The following is a 23,843-nucleotide window of genomic DNA, read 5'->3' on the forward strand; positions in this document are numbered from 1 at the left end:
ACTCTCTGCCTTTTGTGACAATCCACCAGATCTCTGCGGAGCTTTACAGTCAACCTTCTGGCACCACTGTCTGTTCTGCATTACTGACAGATCTCCAACTCTGCGGGAGTGCACCTGATGCAAAACTTCCCTCTTGTTTTCTCTTGTGATTCTCCCTCATTGGAAATCAAATACAGGCTTTCATTTATAGAATTGCATCTCTTTGTGCATGACTATCAGATGCCCATCCACTACCCAGGAGCAGCCTTAGACATGTGCAAGCTGTGCCCCTCCACAGGGCCGCCAAACCCCAGGGGCCGTCACACCAATATATATCCTTAATATAATACTCTGAGGATGGCTAAATATTTGCATGCGGGCCCCTGGCAGGGATTTGGCAGCCTTCGGCTCTGTTCCACTTCCAAACACCCTGACCCCCCCCTCTTCACTGGCCTCCGCGCCTGCATTCCTCCTGGTTCCTGATTGGCTTCTTTTTTTCCCTACCCACTGCTGGCTACGTCGTGTGTCACAATACCCTCCTCCTCCTAAATGTTATCCTTCTGAGATAATTTCTGAAGGGTAGGAGCAGCCGCAGGTACTGGCCATCTAACGCCTTTTCTGGACGTTTTATTAAAACACCTTCCTGAGCTCTGGGGGGATCCGCCCTGCCCGGACCCCCTCTTCTGGGGCCCCCTACCTACGCTCCCTGCCCAGGGCCGCCATGAGCATAGAGCCTCCCCTGCACTACCTGCTCAATCACCCGTAAATCAGGGTTACCAATATGTTGTATCTGTTTTTAACTCAAGACCTACTTGAAGAAATATGTTCGTTCTGATTAATCTTTTTCTTAAAAGCATTTTTGACAAGTTTTTCTTCGAGAATGACCTTCACTAGATTGGACTAACCAATCTGGTGAACTCCATTTTTGGGAGAAAAAAAAATCTGTGTCAGCTCTGTTTGCAGCAAAAGCCATGTGGTTGTAACAAATACTCATTGTATACATTCAGCAAAGTAGGCAGCCGCCATGTTTTTATCTTCATATTTTTATTTCATTTTTTACAGGACAAGCAAAACCCTGCATCGTCATTTTGCATGAAGAACTTGTTGATGACAGTAGAAAACCTGTTTTTCGCTGGCACAGAGACAGCCAGCACAACCCTGAGAAGTGGACTACAGGTCCTATTGAAGTACCCAGAAATTGAAGGTAGTAGCAATATTTGTGTTATCTTCCACTACTGAATAACAAAACTGCAGTCAATACATTGGCCGCTCTTTGAAGCTATTACAGAGGAAAGAAGCATTTGCAATGCAATTGGTCTTGCCTTTGGGGCCTTATTTGTATTTAGCTATGCAGTACATTAGCCTGGGTGCTGAAACATCTAACTGTTCTTTAACATGGAGGGAAAGTAAGCACCAAACTGCGTGACATGCCAGGTACGGGAACACATGGAGAGAAATATTGTCTTTCAGAGGGGAAATGATTTAGTCCAAAGTTCGGTTTTAATATAATATCAGGGCCATCTGTGGTCATATCCCTGAAAATACAAGATTTGAAAAAAATATTATTGTCTACGGGTGCTCGTGGAAGACAGTGTCTATGGACTGGAATCTAGAGAATGCTAAAGTGATTCTCGCATTTTACTGACCTCTGCTGGTAATTTTCTATCAAGAAAGTTAAATAGAGGCAGCAGCCAGAAAAACTTAAAAATAGAATGTCACTCAGCAGAAAGCAATTCTGGCATTTTACTGACCTCTACTGGTCGTTTTCTACCAAGACAGTTCACTAGAGGCAGTTGAACAAGCAGAAAGCAATTCTGGTATTTTACTGACCTCTACTGGTCTTTTTCTATCAAGACAGCTAAATAAAAGCACTTGAACAGAAAAAAAAGTCCCTAAGCGGAAGTGACAAGTCCTAGGGCTGATCTCCATAGCCCACAAAGTACATACACATATAAGTATATACTAAAGTATATACAAGAGGTCTCAAATGCTCAACCTAAAAAAGAGCATAACTAGTAATCAAATGAGGGTAAAAAAAGATAATTATGAAAAAGGAAGAGGTGAGAGGAAGTTGACCAAGCAATAAAAACATTTTAGTTTAAACCCTATACAGAAACGTGAAGCAAATACCTCAAAATATTTTATCATCTTCCATTTTATAGGTCTTCTTTAGACTTGCCAAATGTACCGTCATTTCTTGTAGTACCCTAATATTCTCATGTTCTGTCAGCCTGAACAGCTTACTTGTCCATTCTAGTATCGCTAAACATGCATCTAACACACAGTGGTTAGCCAAAATCATTTCAGTACTTTAAATCACTTCTCTCCAGAAGGTATAGCTTTAGGTGTATGGAAAAAACATATGTATAAAATTAACCTACTCTGATATGCAATTCAAGAAAAAATTAGACTAGTAGTCCTAATATGCCTATTTTTTTAAACAAAATTCTAATGGCACACAAAAAAAATAATCTGAAAGCTCCGCAAATACAAGTTGCTATAGTGGTGAAGAACAAGATGTTGACTTATTGCTGAAAATTTACCTAGGATGAGAAAAGCTGGTGTGTTGGTAACCTTTGAGGTGCCTAAGAAAAATACTAAACGTTGTTTTGGACATGATCTGTGCAGCGGTGGTAGAAATGTTATTTCATCAAGGTATTGCACAAGAGGATGAATATATGATGAATATATACATGTGATCAAGACCCTCTGGGGTCGAAACGAGTCATGGCTGCTGTTGGGAAGAGCAAATAAAACTTTGATTCTGCACTAAATTGTGGTCCGTGCTCCAGTGTTTCGAGGTGACTTCCGAAGTAATGGTGGAGTGCTGCTTGATATATATATATATATATATATATATATATATATATATATATATATATATATATATATATATATATATATATATATATATATATTCTGTCAGAGTCCAAGTAATTACGCTATCTCAGGACTATCCAATGCAAAAGATTTTATTACCAGTTACGCGTTTTGAGGAACTCGAAACGCGTAACTGGTAATAAAATCTTTTACATTGGATTGTCCTGGGAGAGCGTAATTACTTGGACTCTGATAGAAAACAAATTTCCGGTGAGCTTTGCCGGAGTACACTCCATTTACCACGGGCGAAGTGGGACGGAAGAAGCAGAACGTACAAAATATATATGTATGTATGTGTAATCTTAAGTACCTCCGCAGCACTAAACTGCAAGTTTTCAATCGGATATTGCAGCACTTGCATGCAATCCTGAAGTCAGACTCCAACTACCCAGTTGCCAGACACTTTAAAATATCCATGACAACAATGTCAGTGATTTGAAATACTCTGTAATTGGGGCAGTTCCTCTCTCCATTTGGGGGGGTAACGGGGAGAGGAAATTGTAATAGTTAGAGTCTTCTTTTTTTAACCCTCGATACAAGAATGCCGAATGGTTTGAACAACAGCGAGGACCTACACAGCTTTTTATAATCTACTTAGTAGTAGGGTCCTCTAGGAGTAATGGCAGAGCCTTGTAAAGTTGTATAGGGGTATGAACTCACTGTCCCGCCGTTTTTAGTTTCTGCTATAGACCAGTGTTTGTCTACTGTTCTGATATTTTATCTTTGCAATTATTAATTTTTATAGCAATATTTGTACTGATATCATATGTACTGTATTAATGACGGCAGCGTCAATTTAAGCACTAGCACTTTAATTATAAACCTATGAGTTTTTCTGCACATAGTACTATTTGCGACCTCTTGCACAGTCCCACTATTGTTTGTTTTATCCGTGTTTAATTGGGGTTTTATATTCATATTTATATTGTATGATAGCAGTTTTGCACTTTCTTGTACATTTTCTAAGGAGCGTTGTTTTACCCATACGAAGCTTATTTATGATTCCCTATTTATAACAACCTCCGAATGTGATATTTCCTCACACATGTCAATTCTGGTATTTACACCTGTTTCTTAAAAAAATGAGTGCTATTTTTAATCAAATAAGGGTTGTGTATGGCATTCGTAGTAGGTCAACTTTGACACTATTTTGACACTACATGTTAGGCATTTGTCATGAATTTAGCCATGCTATGTGTACATCATATTATCCATAATAGTCTTTGGAGTATGTCACTTTACTAATTAGAGATATGGAAAGGAACTCATTAATATACAGATCATGAATTGAAGCTTTGCATTGTTTAATACCAGGATGGCTTTTTTCCAACAACTTGCTCCTTAACCAATATGTCTTCTATGTTTGCTTTTCACTGATTCACTTATGCTTTAACATGATTGGTTGCACTGAGTTCAAATGTGGTGACCCATCACCAGCACATCAGGTGATCAAGATCGATGTGGAGATCGAAACGCGTCTGGGGCGGACACTTATCTTTACCATTTTGGTAAATACTGAATAAAAAATGGAACTGTGAACCCGCGTCCCTAGATTCTCCTTGAAATACGTTGGTGGTCCATACCTCTGGGCTGCAATCAGAGGGACAGGATTTTGGTTTGCACCCAGAGCAGCTCCTGATAATCAGCCGGTGGGCTCCTGCAGCACGGGACATACATGGGTCACCCTCGGGCATGGCCCGGGAAATATTGGGCCCAGAGCGGGCCCGTCTGCACCCATCAGAGCTCAGAGGAGGCTGTGCACCCCCCCCCCCCACACACACATTTTTCAGTTTTTAGAAGTATCCAAAAGTGGACCAGGATAAAGGAAGGGGAAATGGCAAGGGTAGCTCTAACAAACCTCATACTGGAATACCTTGAACACTTATCTGGCATATGTGGTGAGGGAAATCTCTAAGGATATAGTTTTAGCCGAATGCCATCTAAGTTTTTACGAGGGAGATGCCACTCTCCTGTAGAGATCTCGCAGCCCAATAAGATTCAAAGCAATAACTCTGTGTCCACAGCAGCATTAACAATTTCCCACATCTGTACCTGTAGTAGACACTATAGCGAACAGCAGGGAAGAAGCCTAAATGAGAGTGACTGTGCACCTGCAATCAAAAGGAAATGTAAAAGCAAGTGATCAGCGACTGGGAAAACGAACATGCGTAATGCTAAGAAAAAGGAACTATCTCAGGACACTGGTATAGAACGTTCAAGGGACTTGGCCCTCATTTATTGGGAGTTGAAAGAGGAAAAATGTAAACAACTAATTGATAAATGTATTGATCCTCTGTTTGAGAAATTGCACAATGTCGACTCGATGTTTATTGTCCTGTCAACAAAATTGGATGTTATAGCTGGCCACCTAAATGATAGTGATTCTTAGACAGGGAGAGAAGCAGCTTACCCAAGAGCTCTAAGTTTTGAGTTGCACCCCTGCCCAAATGCTAACTCAAAGCCTCTTGGGCAAAATTCAGGGCCAAGTAATGTCCATGATCTGTGTCCCCGTATTCCCCCTGTGGGCAGTAGGGAGTGAGCTCAAGCAGGAACACGCACAGGTGGAGAAATACGTAACTGGAGGTAATAGGGGAGGAAAAGGCATTCCCACTAAGAATAGGGAAAGTTTGCCTACACTTAACTTATCCACCTGAATGTAGAATATATGTAGTAGTAATCACAGGGGTCCCTGAGTTATCTTCAACTTCTGGGGAATCTGCTTCCCAACTGAGCAATTAAGTTTGCCGCTGGTTTTGCAAAATGCTCAATGTAATGCATGGGAGCAGAAGGACATTCTGTTTGCCAGAAGAGTAGCGAGGGTGTGTGGGGCACAGTAGAAAACCACAAGTGGGGAACTGTATTGTGGTTAATTGTAGATACACTCTGTTGGCAAGGCAATAGAAACACAGCTTCCAATCCCGGCATCCGATAGCTGAGGGAATTGGCATTGAATCACTGAGTTTTTACTGTAAACAATTGCAGCCTATAAGTCACAGACAGACTTTCCCGCCCAGTGCCCAGAATAATCCTTTCATTCCCATTGCCAATAGGTCCCTTCCGTTAGCAGGCCTTTATAGTAATGACTTGACTTCTCGAAATATCTGCCCCTATTACTGAAGGTAGGAAAGCAGCCAATGTCACCAATTTTATCGGAAAATAATGATAGCTTTGAACAGCAGGCAATAGGATATTTAACTTTTACATTTATTTGTTGCAATATTGCAGGAGTTGTATCTAAGGTGATTGGTCCGGAATGGTTAAAATTGATTAAATCATATGATGTAATATTACCTCAAGAAACTAGGGCTTATGAACCATGTTCTGTGGATGGTATTGAGTTTTTTATGTACCTGTGAAGCCTGTTGACGTGCTGAGAACTCAAAGAGGATGGCTATTTTGATTCATCTGTCAAACTTGTTTAAAGTTACAGTTGTCCCTGTTGACCATAAGGAGATCCAGGTGTTATGAGTAAAAAAAAGTCAACATTATTTACAGTACTCACTAGTTTAGAAACCAGGGTTACCATTGGTTGCAGAATTTTAATGTTGTACTCGGTGGTGACTTCAATGCAAAGATAGGTCAGCCCTGCCTTTACGAGAATTAATTTGAGAGGGAAGCTTACCCTAACCACTCCTCAGAGGTCAATGAAAGAGGTTAGAGGCCGATAAGAGCTGCCAAGGGGTTAAAGTTTAGCCTTTAACCATGAAGTGCAAAACTATTTTGTGAGTTAGTTCTTTTCCATACATGGGTGTTACTTTCTACCAAAATCGCAATTGGAGCCCTTGTCTGGCCACTAGATGTCAACGGTTAAATCAAGATTGTGGTGTCCTTTTCAAGCTTTCTGCATCTATTAGAAATAAATCTATGGTTTCTCTCCTCCAAATTTAGAGGATTAAATGTCTGCCAGTACTCACCTATGGCACAACCATATGCAACTATCAGAATTGTACAAAAGTACAAAGGAAAAAGAATCAATTTTGTCCAAAATTGCTTGAGGTTGGTCCAACCAGCCTAAGAACTTTCATCCATGATGAATTGGGTCGGTTATAAAACTAGCTCCACTTCTCTTATGGATCTCCGTCTGGTGTGGGGACCATACAGCTTCAAAAGGGAAGTAATCCAGGATTGTCTTAATTGTGATTTGGGGCATAAATACCATGGCTAGCTTATATTAGAGATTTGGCCATTACACTGGAGCATCCTGAACTGTATTATACCCCCTAGCCCATTGCTAAAACTAACAGGAAAAGAATGAAAGAGAGGTTTTTTAAGTTAGTCATAGAAGCGAGGGAAACCAGGGCCCTGAATAAACCGATCATGAGAACATGTAAGATAATAAAATCCAATCATGGTTTGAGCCTCATCTTAACCTGGTTAAAAATCAGTGGGAGAGATCTTTGCTTACAAGGTTTCTGTTGGGCTGAATATGGTGCAGATTATGTTTTCCCCCTGGACAATATGATTGTAATGTTATTTTATCCTGTCCATGTGATTGCATTGTGCTGCAGACCTTGGATCATTTGTTGCTATTTTGTCCAACGTATTGCTACTCAGGCAAGAGCTATTTGCTACCCTTTCTGAGCTCTAGGGGTCTCTACCTGTTCAGGCCTGCTTTTCTCCATTTACAGAAGCAGTCTGACCCAGACTTTACAGCTGCAGTTGTGTCATTCTGAAAAAGTATCTTATATTTGAATGCTGCTTATTACACGTGTAAATTTCTAACTAAATGCACTGAAAATAGGATTATATTTTATTCTGTTTTAAGGTATTTGTTTAGCTAGTGTATATTTACTTATGGCTCTTTTGTTTCTGATATGTGCATTTATTGTCTGTGTTTTTATTTGTACTTTTATGATTATTAATTAATACTTGAATAAAGAATAATTGATTGATTGAAGACATTGATAAACTTAATCCAAGGACTTGGATTCTAAGTTTACACTGGGCAGTGTTTTTGTAGATTTTGTAGTGAGCCTAAGGAATGCCTCACTTGTTGAACCCTGCCATCAAAAGCTCCACACTGTAGAGTGCAAAATCTTTTATAAAACTAGAGCAAAATGTTAGCGTAAAGATACATTTTCTGATGAAGACCTCACATAAATGACCATTCTAAAAAAGAATTTATAACACAAAGTGTCACACACAGGGTCAGCAGGTCTAATTGTGAGGAGTTTGATTAAAAGACGAGAAAGAAGCCTCAGAGGAACATTTACGTTTGTCGTATGTATAGTCTGGCACAATCCTGCACCCTTAGGCGGACAGACTGATTCCTTGCATTTGTCAAAAAAATTGAGTCTTTACATTTTTTGTCATTTAGGTCTGATACATTAATATTTCTTTTACTGTTAATTATTGAATATGGCTCTAACACTGTATTTGATATAAAAATATGGTGGTAGGTCCTGTTCTGTCAATATGACTGAAGACACTGCTCACCCGGTGGTTGTTCTAGTGGAGTAATGACACATCTCCAGCACAAATAAGACTGGAGTTCGGCCTCCAAAAACAATACCTAGTACATCATCTGTTGCCACAAACTAAGAAGTGCGACTTCAAATACACTAAATTCTCTGCTATGGAGCGACATACAAACAGGGATATTTCAGAGGCAAGAAAATACCTCAAGCTAACCTTGGAAGTCACCAAACTCTCAGACGTCTGGGACATACAACTTGGGCATGGCAACTTCAAAAAAATAGTCTGGAAAAACGTCAAATTACTCTCTTTACTGGAGGACAAGGCTTTATTTGCAAAAAGATCACATGCATGGATGACTCTCAATTCCTACAAATCATTAACACCACAAATGTACTTTAGCCAGGGGTACCCCAAAGCTATGAAAATGAACTTTTTAAAGTACAGATTAGGCATATTGCCATGCACAGGGCACTTTCCACCATGGCTGAGGAAAGACTTCGACGAGACCTGCAGGTTATGCAACGCCAGAAAGGGTGACATCCTTCACGTAATTTGTTTATGTGAAGAACTGCAACAGGCACGCCAACTGCTTCTCAAGGACCAATTTAAGCGAAGAGGGATTGGCACCAGAAGGCAAGCGGTGCTTGCATGCCTGAATCCATCAAACACACAATTGAATTGCAGATTTGTGAAGTTCTTGAGAGTGGCTGAACAGAAAATGCCAAAACTGGTAGAAATCACTAAAGACGAAGGCCGAAAAGCAGACGGACAATAGGACAAAACGGCACCTCATGGAACATAACGGCTAAATACCAGTGAGACATTACTCAGCAAGAGAGAGATCAAGGTCGAGTACACAGGGTAAATACGGTATATGGCTGAAAAGGAAGAGAGCATATTACAGAGAGATTGGCGTTCTCAACTATGTGTTGCATCCTGTATTGCTGAGTTTCTCCTTTAATGACAATTTTTAAAGTGTTTTACAATAGATGCTTTAAGAGTTTTTTATGAAATTTGTATTGCAACGGTTTTAATTAACTATGCAAATAAAATAAACTAAACTAAACTAAGGCAGTACGCAAATATTATAGGGTGAACTTAGGTGTAAGTGCGGTGCAAAACTGTAGGGAGAACCACCACTCTCCCCAGATTGTGGTAAACCACAGACAAATAACAGAGACTTCACCAGCTGCTTCACCGGATCAGGTGACCAGCAGCAACACAATCAAAGCTGACTGAGTGCCATAACCCTACGAATAAGGTCTCACAATAATTAGTAGCTGCATATTCTGAATACTCGTCTGCATCACAGAATATAGAATATATATATGAACTTGATCTATTTATTGAAATGCCCTTGTGGATTGGTTTATGTGGGTATAAACCATCAGAAAAATAAAGACTAGATTATCAGAACATAAAAGCAGCATAAGAAGAAACGATGCTAAGTCAGCGATAGCAGTTCACTTTCACGAAAGAAGACACAACATCTCACAACTTCAATTCATGGTGCTTGAAACTGTGGAAATATCTAAAAATGTGGACACTAACAAAAAATTACTACAAAAAGAGAATGAATGGATTTTCAAACTTGATGCTTTGAAGCCCCATGGGCTCAATGACCGGGTGGAATTCTCTTGTTATCTGTGATCTGAATTTAATACTGTGATCTAATACTGCAATGTAATATTTATTGACTCTAATGACACTGACAGTTTATAATGTACTTCACATTTACATGTTTGATTTTGATTTCCATCACTTTGATCCTTTCATAGCACTCTACTTTACAATTTTTCCTATTATATCTTGTCTTTTGTCCTATATTTGTTAAACCGGAGCTTAGTCAGACTCCACTCAATAATGGCCGCCGTAATCGACTAGCACACATTCCGCAATGGCCGCCGCAACCACTCTCGCCATCGTTTATGTTTATCACCCTTCATGCTTACAAACGCCAAACAGAGACGCCCGTTCTTTCATTTCCGGTGAAGACGCTATGTCTCCTTAGATGCTCTCACGTTGAGCTTTATCGGTAAGAGTTGATGTCGGCAATAACCAATAGTTATGGGGCATGTCACAGTCCGTTAAATCACAACCGCGTGATTATGCAAACCGGGGCTTTATTCCTTTGCATGTTTTTCTCTATGCACTTGTAATGTTTTTAAACACTGCCGCCTCACCGTATTCACTTCCAGAGTTCGCATTTTTGTCACTTTTCCTCATTTCACTGGCTTAATGTCACGTTGCTTTTACAATACTTGTGTTCTCGTTTTCTCACCCTGTGTCCATTAGAACACTTCATAATCACATTAACCGACTCAATTACTGCATGACTTACAGACTGTGCTTTGATGCTTTAAAATAAGATACCATATGTGACTATTTGTGTTAGTCCTCATTAGATTTCTGTTTGATTATAGATTCCCCTGACAAAGTGCCTTCGGCACGAAATGCATTGGGACATGATGACTTTTTTGCATAGTGATAAACTCAAGATGTGATTTGCAACATTGAACTATCAATTTATTGGATTGAATTAAAAATGGATTCAAACAGTATAAATTGAAAAAAACTTTTTTGGGCTTCGAACAAAAACTTCACGAATTTCCTTTGTTTTATTTGTGACTAATGTCGTCTTTACGACTTTATCAGCTGCGCCCGGAGGGCCGCCCTTAAGTATTTAAGGACCGCATTTTCAGTATATTATAGTTACCCCACTCCTAGTGACTCTACAGGGTTACACTCCTGTGTTGTTTTGAGACTCCACACTAGTTGTACCAGTTTTGATGGGGGTTTCTGCATTCTGAGCCTGGTGGTGTGCTCCTGCCACCAGAGCAATCTCCATTGGTCTCTGACTTATAAAATGAATAATATTAGACTGATGGAGTTTTTGCTGCCTTCCACAGCCTTTGGCAATTCTGCTTTCTTGAACATTGCTGTAGATTGGCAGTAGGGACCTGCCCATGTGTTCAGTTCAGGTGGTCTTCTGAGTGGGATCTACCATGGCACCAATACCCTTAGATCCTCCATGGCAGACCTCTCACCCTGCCCAAACCCCCCAGATACCCACACCAATTGCAGCCTGCCCAGTGTTTGGTTGTCTAGCAAGAGTCCACAGTGTCTACTCCTCAGCAGGGCCAATCTATGAATTGGAGAAGACTCCCACATTCAAGGCCTATAGGGAAATATATCTTCCACTTGTCCTGAGAGTGAGCAAGTGCTGGACTAGCCTTGGACATTGAGTACACAAAAGTCCAGAAATATAAATCCAGAGTTGGGATCCTAACCACTCAGACAGGACTTCATAAGCTGTACTGGCTGAAATTCTAACTCCTGATCCTTTTATTTTCACCTGTTCTTCCCAGTGCAAGGGTTTCAAAATGAGGGTGTAGAAGTCTAGAACACAGGAATCACCTGCCTTATCCAGTGAATTATCCTTCCACCTGTTATAAGCACTCCCAGGGATCAGCCTATTAGTTTCCTACCTCTTGTTGAATGATTTAAAATTTCAGCCGCCTCTAAAATCACAGCACATTGCTCTCCTGAGCCAATTCCTTCCATCCAGGGCAGGTTTCTTACCTCTTAACTGCAACAAAATCTCCTGTAATTGTTGGAATCAGAGGTCTGCCTATTCCATCTTTGTCCTTTTGACAACAGCCTGCAAGGTATTTTACAGGAAAGTGTTGCCAACACAACTATGAAGATCTCATACCCACTCTCTCCCACAGCTAGGAGAAGCTTGCTTTCCCTATTGTGTTCAAGGCACGTTGAACTGCGAGCTGGGGGAGCACAGTAAGTGATTCTCAAAACCAGAAAGCTCAGAGCATGAATTTTTCTAAGGCTGGCATGGCGAAGTATGCAAAATTGTTAAACAAATAAAAATAAATGCATGTAGAGTAAAGCATAGTCTTGATATGAGTTTGTGACACACAAATAGATGTTCAAAGACACTTCAATGCTTCTTTTACCAGGTGAAAATTATATATTATATTTTAAGCCCTCTCCATCCAAAGTGAAAAACAGTTGAAAAACTATCCATTAACACTTCAGCTAAATAATTGGAACATTTCTTTTTGGAATCCCAATTGAACTAAAATGCCTTACCAGGGTGCAACCAATTGAGTATGTATACCATCAAAGAGTTCCCCTTCATAAATTACCTGGAATTTAAAAGACTATAGAGCTTCAGTAGCATTGTCAATCAATCACAATCGTTATTCCGCCCAAGCCATAAAAGGCAGAGATAAATTGTACAGTACAAGAGTTTGTCGAGTCGGAGGCAAGATGGCGGCCGCTAACGTGGCTGTGTGAGGTGCTCCGCCGTATCCCCGTTCGAATTCCCTGCCGATGGTGCTTCTCCCAACCTTTCAGACTCCGGTTTGACCGCTTTCATTTGTGGTTTTCACACTGGCCTCACGGATTCTTGAGCAAGGTCAGATCGTTTCTGGTGGATTATCGGTGATTTTCAGCGGCTTCTGCTGAGTGACTGCCCGAGTATCGTTCTGAGCCGAGCCGACGCAGAGTCGACGCCTGTTCTGATCCTGCCCCGACGTTGGGCTGGGCTGGGACACTCTGCCTGCCGCGCTGATACTGACAAACGGCTAAAGAACTTCAGAACCACAGAGCTCAGTTTGGTCTGCTTGCCGAACTAAGCGAAAAGATTTAATTGAGGGGAGAAAAAAGAAACTTTGTTGCTATTGCCCTGCGTGGCTACTCTGCTGTAACTGCTTGCCTAAACAAATTTCGGAAGTTGGATGTTCGTGGTGATATATTGAGACACAGCCAAATCAAGGTGAGAGCAGGACATTTGTTTGTAAGGCTTCTGCTGGCTCTCCTATAAAAACGAAACTTTAGCAAAATATAAAGATTTAAACTCAATAGTGATCCTGTTTTATAGCATCTGTGATGGCGCCGAAGGGAAGGGGAAACGTGAAGAATAAAGGCGGGGGAGTGACTGAAACACCGGTTGGGACCCCCACAAGGAGTGCAACTGCTGAGGGAAATGGCAATGGAGCTAAAACGAGAGGAGCTGCCTCTAAGTCTAATGTTCCCGAGGTAGACAGTCGCTTGGCTCGGGGGTCATAGATGCTGGTGCAGTTGCAAAGACTAACAGTCTAAGTGCAAAAGCGCAGCCCCTTTTACAGTCACAGGCACGAACTGGGCAAGGAGCCTTAGGAGACTTACAAACTATTTACAGAGACTCAGTTGCTCACCAATCTCAAGAGACACCAGCTAAACAAAAAACAGTTGCAGTTGCAGCAATTTTTGATAAAAGACGGGGGGCAAGGCTGAAAGAAAACTTGGAAATGAATAGTGAGCGTACTAATGAGTCTATTGACAGAAATGATGTAGATGGAGCTGGTAGTGAAGAGAACACATTTGAGATAAATATGAGCCAGGATCAGGCAGAGGCAATTACCCCTGTAGTGGGGATTGAAGATGTGGCTTCCCAGCCTAACTCAAAGTTGGCGTTGGATAAAGATCTTGAATCTGAGGCTGAAGCGAAATTTTATTCTATGTCATACTTAACAACTTTATCTGACAAAGAGCAAGAATTGGACAGCGCCAGTAATCTTGGGGACTGGGGGCACCTTCCAGATTATGAAGAAGGAGAGGATCCGGAACAGTTTCAGACCCAGGATACAGTGAGGAAGATGAAGGATATCAGTGAAGCAGTACAGCGTGATCATCTACAGCCATTCATTCAGATTAACTTGGATGAAGAGCTGGAAGAGGGGTCAATTACACTTGCTCTTATCTATAAGACAATTATGACTCATCGCAGTGAGACAAAAATGGAGGGCTTGCGAACGCAAGGTGCTGTAAGGAAATTACAGAACAATGTACGGCGTTTAATAAAAACCTGCGCGGAAGTTACATCACGTGTGTTGGAAGTAGAGGAGAGAGTGTCCTCTGTAGAAGATACTTTGGTGAAGCAACAATCTGTGGTAGAGTCTCTACAGAATGCGAAAACTGATCTACACTGGAAGCTCACGGATCTAGAAAATCGATCACGCCGTAATAACTTGCGGATTTTAGGGATAGCAGAAACAAGAGAGGGGGCAGACCCTCGCAAGTTTATTGTTCAGTTGTTCAAAGAGGCGTTTCCAGAACTGACTACTTGGAACTGGGAAAGGGAGGTAATCCGGGCTCACAGATTTCCGTTTGCAGTACGACAGCGTGCGAGAGACAGACAGGGTGACCAAAATCTATACCCAAGGGCGATATTGATTTGTTTGAATAATTATTTGTTGCGAGAAGCCCTCTATGTTTTAGCCCGACCTGGGAAAAAACGCACTGGCTTGGGGTGTGAGTTTTTCGTATGCCCGGACTTCTGCCCAACAACTGTTAACGAACGATGGCAAATGCAGAAACTATTCACACCCTTCCAAGCAGTAGGAGCCCAGGTCTTTTTGCTCAATCCCTCCAAATTGAAGGTTGTCTTTAATGGGCAAACAAGGTACTTTACATCTAGTCGGCTGGCACAGGACTACCTGTCTGATCTCAAAAAGAAAGAAGGTTGAAATAGATGTTTATTGTTATAAAAATTGTTAAGCGGAGAAGATGATTTATTTAGTTCCGGCATTTTGGTTATGTGAATCTGGGGTGGTGGGTAGGGTTAATCACAATGCTTTATTATTGGCTGAATGTCAATGAGTGTATCTCTCTTCATGCAAAAGTATCGGTGGAAGTGTTTCATAAACAAAAAGGAGTAGTTGGTCCCTAGGAGACAATGATGTTAATTGTATCTGTTTTTTTTTTATAGATCTTAGGGATCTGTGATTAAGAATGGCTAAATACCGGTATTAGCAATTAGACGTTAATTATATTTGAGAAGTGTAGTAAGAGAGTTCCATATGTGTGGGGTAGGGAATTCGTTGGTGTGGGGAACGGCTGTTGCATCTCAACATCACTGAGGACAATGTCCTTAAGCCTCTTATTTGGGTGGTGGTGGGGGTGTGGGGGGTGGGGGGGGGAAGTGGGGTAGCTAAAAAAATTGAGACTTATTTTGCAGAATTGGTAGTACAAATTATCTTTTTATTGGCAGGCAGACATTATTGAACATTGTATAGGCTGAGGGAATTTCATCTGGGTTCTGTTTTTTATTTCAGTGCTTAGATGGGGCAGGATAAAATTGCCATCGGCACGTGGAACATTTGCAGCCTCAATGACGCTAAAAAGCAGGCTCTTTTTCGTAAAATTGTTGACTTTATGCATGTAGATATACTTTGTATACAGGAGACACACATTCCATGGGGGAAGCTGGAATGTTTGAAGCTGCCTGGGTTAGCCTGCTCTAAACAGACATCTATGATTAGAGGGATCGCTATATATGCAAGGGGCGGCCTGGGTAAATGCAAAAGGACATTGGTCGATAAAATGGGTAGGTGGGCTATAGTGGCATTTTGCATTGGTCGGAAATTGTTAACAATTTGTAACGTGTATGGATCAAATTTAGATGACCCTGATGTGTTCGAATATTTAGACGTTGAGTTGGCAACATGGCCGAGTCCACTACTCCTTTGTGGAGATATGAACATTAATATGCCAAGCAATGTGGATTTTACGAATGTCAGCAATTATGTGGGGAGAAAATCAAAAGTTTTTAAAGCCCTTCAGGCTCTTCTTCAGGAGCATGGTCTTATAGACTTATGGTATCTGCATAAGAGAACAGAAGATGGCTCTACGTTCTATTCCATACCTCATAAGAAGAACGTCAGGTTAGATTTTGTTTTTTTGTCCAAACAGGTGGCAGCTGTTAGCACTATTTTCAGCTTACCACGACTTCTCTCGGACCATAATCCACTGATCGCTGAATGTCCTTGGCCACGAGTTAGAAAACCACCTAGAGATTGGACATTTGATAAGAAACTTTTATTTGATGAGGGGCATCGCTCACATATTAAAAAATGGGTAGTCCAATTTTTGAATATTAACAGAGGATCTGCTACAGATCAAGTGCTATGGGACACAATGAAAGCAGGGCTACGGGGTGAGACTAAAAATTTCTCTTCTTACAGGTGGAAATTAGAACAAGAAGGGATGCGTAATGGTATTAGAGAGCTTCGGGATGCCGAAATAGCATTGACTTTAAATATCAAGGATGGGAATGATATAGCTCCTTGCTTACAAAAGGTAGTGATTCTCAGGGCTGTGCTGTTGGAGCCTCTTGGACAGGATCTTGCGTTAAAATTTATACAATATCGTACAGAAATGTTTGAGTTTGGGGAGAACTCTGGCAGGGTTTTGGCTAAGAGACTCCGTCAGCGGAGCATTCAGAGTCAGGTGGTGAAAATTCAAGATGAACATGGAATAGTACATGAAATACAGGAAAAGGTCAACAAAGTTTTCCTAAGATTTTATTCCTCGTTATACAGTGAAGATACCACTCGGCTAAACATTGAGAGAGCAGCCGAATCTTACTTAGCAGATCTTGAGACTGTCATTATCTCTCCTGAACAGGCTAAGCATTTGGCCACCCCTATTCAATGGGAGGAGGTTGAGTCTGCAGTAAAATCTTTGGCTAATGGTAAAGCTTGTGGACCAGTTGCAGTGCCATTGGATTTCTACAAGGTGTTCTTACCCGAAATTGGCCAGGTCTTCTTGGAGGTATTAAGAGCAGCCCAGAGGGGTATAGTACCAGAATCATGGCAAAATACAATCATAGTCTTGTTTAAAAAAAAATGACAAATCTGAGTTATTACCATCATCATTCCGGCCTATTTCTCTGATTAATAGTGATTCTAAAATATATTCCAAAATAATGGCCGGCCGACTTGCACAGGTGATTACCCCTCTGGTCTCTGTTTCAGCACGGATTTATACCTGGCCGAGATACTGCTGACCATGTTAAAAGCTCCATAGCATTATTAGACTGGGCTCAAGTTACAAACTGACCCCTCGGGTTGATCCTGTTGGACGCCGAGAAGGCATTCAACAGGGTCTCCTGGGGGTTCATGTGGGCTGTCCTGAAGTGGAAGAGATTTCCAAAAGAATTTATACAGGCGTTCTCTTCCAGGGGATACTCATTAAAGTCATAAGCACTGAATTATCTCCGCCCATGAGCGGGAACCCGGAACACATAACAATATACATATATATGTGTAAATATATTAAAAAAAGTACATAGTACTCACTAATTATACACATATACAGTGTATAATATCCATAATATGCAGCCTAACATATATACATAGGCTAATAAAGCCACAATTACACATGTTCTGAAGCATGAAAATATGCTATATATAAATGCAATAAACAGGCATGAGCCCAAAATGCATTTCATAACCATGAAAAAACTTTTATTTTCATCAAAGAACCTGTTGTAAACAGTTATTAGCCTAAAAGGCTGCATATGAAAATTTGTCTGTGTACAGAAAATCAGACTGGCACCCTGCCTTTAAGGCCCCAGAGAATCTGCACACTTTGCCTTTAAGGCCTCTAGGAGAACTCTGTTCCCATCATGCACCACAGGTGACAGTTAGGTCAGTTCTTTTTTCCGGCTTGTTCTGTGAGGAACCTGGAACTTGAGCTCTGCTCATTTGTAGTATTTTCTGTCAGAAGGTGGTTTTTTCTTGACATTTTTTGACAAATAGTTACTTTGGAGGTGTTTATTACCTTTTCTGACTAAACTGTTGTGAATTTTTTAGTCAGAATGCCACCTTTATTTTATAAATGCCCTTCCTGTGGGAAGAAAATGGCAAAAACGGATCCACACTCTGTTTGTGTGGTATGTCTTCCTGATTCAGATAAGGTGGAAGATTGTTATCATTGCCTCAACCTTTCTAGCAGAACTTTAAAAGAAAGAGAGAAAATTAGGCTTTTGGGACTTCTGGAGAGGGAGAATCGTGGTGAGAAGAGTTCTAAGGGTTTATTGTCAACTTCTAAGCCACCTTCTCATCCTAAACGTCGAAGATCAGCGTCTCCAGAAGGTAGAACTAAGAAACATCGACTCCAGGAAGCTTCTCCTGCGAAAAAGGTGCGTTCGACGTCGAGATCCAGATCGCCGTCAGCATTGTCGGCGTCGAAGAGGGCTCCGTCGACGTCGAAGACTTCGCCGGTGAGGCAGCATGCAGCATCTCGACCTTCGCCGTCGAGATCTTTATCGACGTCGAGACATCTGGTGTCGATTGCAGTAAGGACGACGTCGGGGGTTCAACGCTCGACGTCGAAGGATGGGGTACGCTCGACGTCGAAGGATGGTGAGCGAGCGACGTCGAGGGAAAAGATGCGTTCGACGTCGAAGGATCATGTGTCGACGTCAAAGAGTAAAGGGTCGACGTCGAAGGATCTTGTGTCGACGTCGAAGAGTAAAGTGTCGACGTCGAAGGAGATGCATACATCGTCGTCGAGGAAGAGATCGACGTCGAGAGGAAGAACGGCGTCGAAGGATTCGAAGTCGAGGTCTAAAAAGAGAAGGTCAAAGTCTCCATTGCGACGTAGGTCGAGGTCGAAGCATGCTTTGGGCTCGAAGCATGGAATGTCTAGGTCTCCCCCACCTGAGCACGGGTCGGCGTCGAGACTGTCAAGACCAGCCTCTCGGACCTCACTTAGGTCTTTGTCGAGGTCTGAAATAAGTCCTGAGCCTAGAGTTTCTTCACCGCGGAAAGAGGCGGTGGGACAAGAGACAGTGCAGGACTCTTCTTTGGTGGCTCATTCGGGCTCTACCTCAGGGCAGCCAGATGACGGACAATTGGTGCCCAGACAGCGGACTCCATCTGGCTCGTTGGTTTCTGAGCACAGTGTAGTTTCCGAGGCTTCCAAGTCTTCAGCAGACCTGAATATTGTGCAGGTGTCACCTGAAGTTTCACCTGAGCGTATAGGTCGGCCTATCAACTTGTCACCGAGATGGCTGGAAAGTCTTAGGCATTGGAAGACGCGTCCAATATTGGGTAAGAGAGCTCCGGTTCCTCGGACGGAGCTGCACAGAAGATCACGCTCGAGATCATTAGTAAGAGAGAAATCTCGTTCAAGAGAGCGAAGGAGGCAGCGATCTGTAACTCCTCAAGAAAAGCGTAGAACCCCTTCTCCATCTTCTAAGTCATCTTCGTCTTCTTCAAGATCTTCATATAGAGACTATTCTCCCACAATATCATCTACTCCTCCGTCCAGAGTGTCCCCAGTGGATGATTTAGGCACATTTAATGATATTTTATGTCGTGGGGCGAATAAGTTCAAGATCAAGATGGCAGTTCCTCAAATAGCAACGTCAGTCATCTTTGAAACCCTGCATCACAAGACGACTGGTAGGCCTCTTCTGCCATTAGTGCCCGGATTGATAGAACCTGCAATGAAAACTTTCCTAACTCTGGCCACAGTGGGTTCAGGACCTTCTAGGATTGCAAAGAAGTACAAGGCTCCAGAGGAAGATCCTTTATTTTTGTGTTCTGACCCACCTCCAGACTCTCTTATTGTGGCGGCAGTCAGAAAAGCACATTCGGCAACATCTACCTCTTCTGCTCCTCCAGAGAAGGATAGTAAGAGTATGGATTCCTTGGGGAGACGAATGTGCAACACCTCAGGTTCGGTCATGAGAGTGGCCAGTGCGTCAGCCTTATTGGGCCGCTATGATCGTCTGCTTTGGGACTCAGTTTCTCGTTTTGCAGAAAAACTCCCTTAGGAGGATCAGAAAGACTTCCTGGAAATAGTGGAAGAAGGAGGATTGGTGGCTAATCAAAGCATTAGTGCGGCTGCTGATGCGGCGGATCTGTCAGCTCACGGTTATGCACATGGTGTTTGTGCTAGACGTACGGCTTGGCTTCGCCTTACGGGTCTAAAGCCTGAGGCTCAGAGAAAGATGGTGAATCTACCGTTTAATGGTTCGACTCTGTTTGGATCTCACGCCGACGACGAGATGTCTAAAAGGAAAGTGGAGTTGGACACTCTTAAGGCCGTCGGTCTTGAAAAGAAAAAAGAGTTTAAGCGTCGAGGGAATTTTCGTCCCTATGACAAGAGATCTTTTCAGCAGAGGGGCCAACAGACGAATTGGTCCTCGCAAAATCAAGGCCAGAGTCAACAGAGATCGCAATTCCAGCAGAGGCGACCTGGACGAAGCAGAGGCAGCGGAAATAGGCAGCAATCATCTGCTACCAAGCAGCCTCAAAAACAATGAATGGAGGCTTCCTCCACAACCGTGTGCCACTCCGGTTGGAGGAAGTATTGTGTGTTATCTGGAAGAGTGGAAACAGATCACAAAGGACAAATGGGTGCTCAATGTCATTCAGAGCGGGTACCTTTTGAGATTCAAGAAGGCACCTCCTGTCATGCGTCCTCTAAAAATGGTACAGTGGAACATGAAGCGCTTACAACAGGAAGCGGATGTCCTTCTGAAGAAGAATGCCATAGAACCAGTGCCTTTTCAACAAAGAGGTCAGGGACTGTACTCTCGATTTTTTCTCGTAAAGAAAAAAGGTCCAGCTACGGAGTTCAGACCCATTCTGGATTTGAGACGCTTGAACAAATTCATTCGGAAGGAGAGGTTTCGAATGCTGGCTCTTCATCAGATTTTCCCTCAATTACACCAGGGGGATTGGATGTGTTCCATAGATCTGAAAGATGCTTATTTTCATGTCCCAGTATCCAGAAAACATCGCAAGTTTCTCAGATTTCAAGTAGGAGCTCGTCATTATCAGTACGCAGTACTCCCCTTTGGCCTGAGATCAGCTCCCAGGACATTTTCAAAATGTATGGCGGTAGTGGCTGCTTGTCTTCGAAAGCAACGGATTTTCATTTATCCGTACTTAGACTGGCTTCTGAAGAGTTCATCCCCATCGCTACTAGAAGAACATCTTTTGATATGTCTCCAACTCATGTACAAGTTGGGTCTACAAGTCAACTACAAGAAGTCCATAATGAATCCCACCCAGAAGATCCACTATCTGGGTGCACAACTGGACACGGCAAAAGAAAACGTGTGTCCTTCGGAGGAGAGGTGGTCATTAATCAAGGCGAAGTGTGTGTTTCCCCTTCAGTCTGCACGTCCGACAGTTCGGCAAGTGTCCTCTCTTCTGGGATCCATGGCATCGTGCATCTTCATAGTGCCAAACGCACGTTTGCAGATGCGTCCTCTACAGCAGTGTCTAGAAGATCAATGGAAGCAGAGGACGGGATGCTGGGAGGATCGAATTCTTCTCCAACAGTCTGCAAAAGATTCCATTCGATGGTGAATGAAGAAGGCACACTTGATGAAGGGAGTTCCTTTTCATCAGGACCCACCAACGCAGACTCTTATCACAGATGCCTCTCTCCAAAGTTGGGGGGCACATATGGGCCCGCTGCAAGTACAAGGGCTATGGTCAGATTTCGAGAAAGGGTATCATATCAATCTACTCGAACTCAGAGCGGTCCATCTTGCTCTCAAGTCCCTGGCTCCATCTCTTCAGACTCGGTCCCTCTTGGTGCAAACAGACAAAACAACTACAATGTATTACTTAAACAAGCAGGGGGGTACCAGATCCAGGACTCTGTCCATAGAAGCTCAGACCATCTGGCATTGGTTACTTGCACGAGACCTGTCCAAAACGGCAGTTCACCTACCAGGGAGCCTCAACACGCAGGCGGACGACCTCAGCAGAGACTTCGTCGAAGCGCACGACTGGGTTCTCAACGAAGAAGTCGCGCACAGCATTTTCCAGGCTTGGGGAACACCAGACATAGATCTGTTCGCAGACGCGGCAAACACAAAATGCCCCGTCTTCGCGTCCAGGTTCTCCCAGAAAGGGTCTCAAGGGAATGCCCTTTTGATAGACTGGTGTCAAAATTTGCTGTACGCCTTCCCACCGACACCGTTGATACCAGCAGTGATCAACAGGATGTACAAGACCAAATCCAGAATGATATTGATTTGCCCAGAGTGGCCACGCCAATGGTGGTTCCCAGATCTCCTCCAGTTGTCAATCAGGCCACACAGGAGATTACCTTGTCGCCCGGATCTTCGGTCCAAACAGGAGGGGCGAGTGTTTCATCCCAATCTGCCCTCCCTGCGCTTGGCAGCATGGCTCCTGAAGTCATCCAGTACGGGCATTTACAGCTGAATCCGGAGTGTATGAACATTCTTAAAGAGGCAAAGCGGCCTTCTACAAGACAATCCTACGGATTTAAGTGGAAACGCTTTTTTCTTTGGTGTCAGAGCAAGGGTCTTGACCCTATTCGAGGTCAAGAACAGGTGATCTTGCCTTATCTTCTTTATCTTGCTGAGTCTGGTTTGCAGTTTAATTCTATCAGAGTCCATCTTGCTGCAATAACTGCTTATAGAAAATCGCCAACACAGATATCGTTTTTTCGGATGCCTGTGGTGAAGGATTTTCTAGAGGGGTTAAGAAAGGTGTTTCCTCCAGTCAGATCTCCTTCTCCACCTTGGGAGCTTAATGTGGTGTTGACTAAGTTGATGGGCCCACCCTTTGAGCCCATACATAAAGCGTCATTGCAACACTTATCTTGGAAAGTAGCATTCCTGGTGGCCATCACGTCTGCTCGTAGAGTGAGCGAAATTCAGGCTCTGTGTTGCAAGGAACCGTACACAGTTTTTCATGAAAACAGAGTGGTGCTCAGGACTCATCCTTCTTTTCTACCTAAGGTGGTGTCGGATTTTCATATTAACCAATCCATAACATTGCCTACTTTCTTTCCAAACCCTTCAAGTCCGGCTGAGCGGACTTTGCACTCTTTAGATCTAAAGAGGGTTTTGAAGTTTTACTTAGATAAAACCAAGACTATGAGACACACAGACCATTTGTTTGTGAACTATGGTCCTACGAATACTGGTTTGGCAGCATCCAAGAGATCCATTTCTAGATGGATAGTGTCATGCATCTTACTGGCCTACCAGCTAGCCCACAAGTCTTTATCAGGTAGACCTAGGGCTCATTCTACGAGGGGAAAAGCTTCTACAACAGCTCTCCTCAGGAATGTGGCTATGTCAGAGATATGTAAAGCAGCTACTTGGCGTTCAGTGCATACATTTACACGCCATTATTGCTTGGATTCTGATGCGCAAACAGATGCTCAAGTGGGACAAGCATCACTGAGAAATTTGTTTGCTAATTCTAGTTAAACACTGTGTTTTTTTTTAAAGTGTAGCTATGCATTTATCTGTTCGCCCGCTTCTAGTGGGTATGAGCTTGCTACTCTATTCAGTGCTTATGACTATTAATGAGTATCCCCTGGAAGAGAAGGATTAGTTACTTACCTGTAATCCTAGTTCTCTTCCAGGGGTATACTCATTAAAGTCATAAGCACCCTCCCGCCTCCCCGGGCGAGCAGTAGCATTGAAGTTTTCAATATGTATTATAAAGTGTTTAAGGGCAGATTCCTGCTAATGTTTACTGTACCGTACAAAAGAACTGACCTAACTGTCACCTGTGGTGCATGATGGGAACAGAGTTCTCCTAGAGGCCTTAAAGGCAAAGTGTGCAGATTCTCTGGGGCCTTAAAGGCAGGGTGCCAGTCTGATTTTCTGTACACAGACACATTTTCATATGCAGCCTTTTAGGCTAATAACTGTTTACAACAGGTTCTTTGATGAAAATAAAAGTTTTTTCATGGTTATGAAATGCATTTTG

At 42.6% G+C, this 23,843-nt stretch overlaps 1 protein-coding gene across 1 annotated transcript in view; it reads left to right on the forward strand.

The window, feature by feature from the left end:
* LOC144781942 (cytochrome P450 2G1-like) overlaps positions 1–23,843 on the forward strand; it is a 410,077-nt gene that overhangs the window by 288,190 nt on the left and 98,044 nt on the right. The window contains exon 6 of the mRNA XM_078661035.1: positions 1,042–1,183. Coding sequence (XP_078517161.1) covers positions 1,042–1,183 — 142 coding nt within the window. The remainder of the gene's footprint in view (positions 1–1,041; positions 1,184–23,843) is intronic.

Source organism: Lissotriton helveticus, chromosome 9, assembly GCF_964261635.1.
Source record: "Lissotriton helveticus chromosome 9, aLisHel1.1, whole genome shotgun sequence".
Taxonomy (NCBI): domain Eukaryota; kingdom Metazoa; phylum Chordata; class Amphibia; order Caudata; family Salamandridae; genus Lissotriton; species Lissotriton helveticus.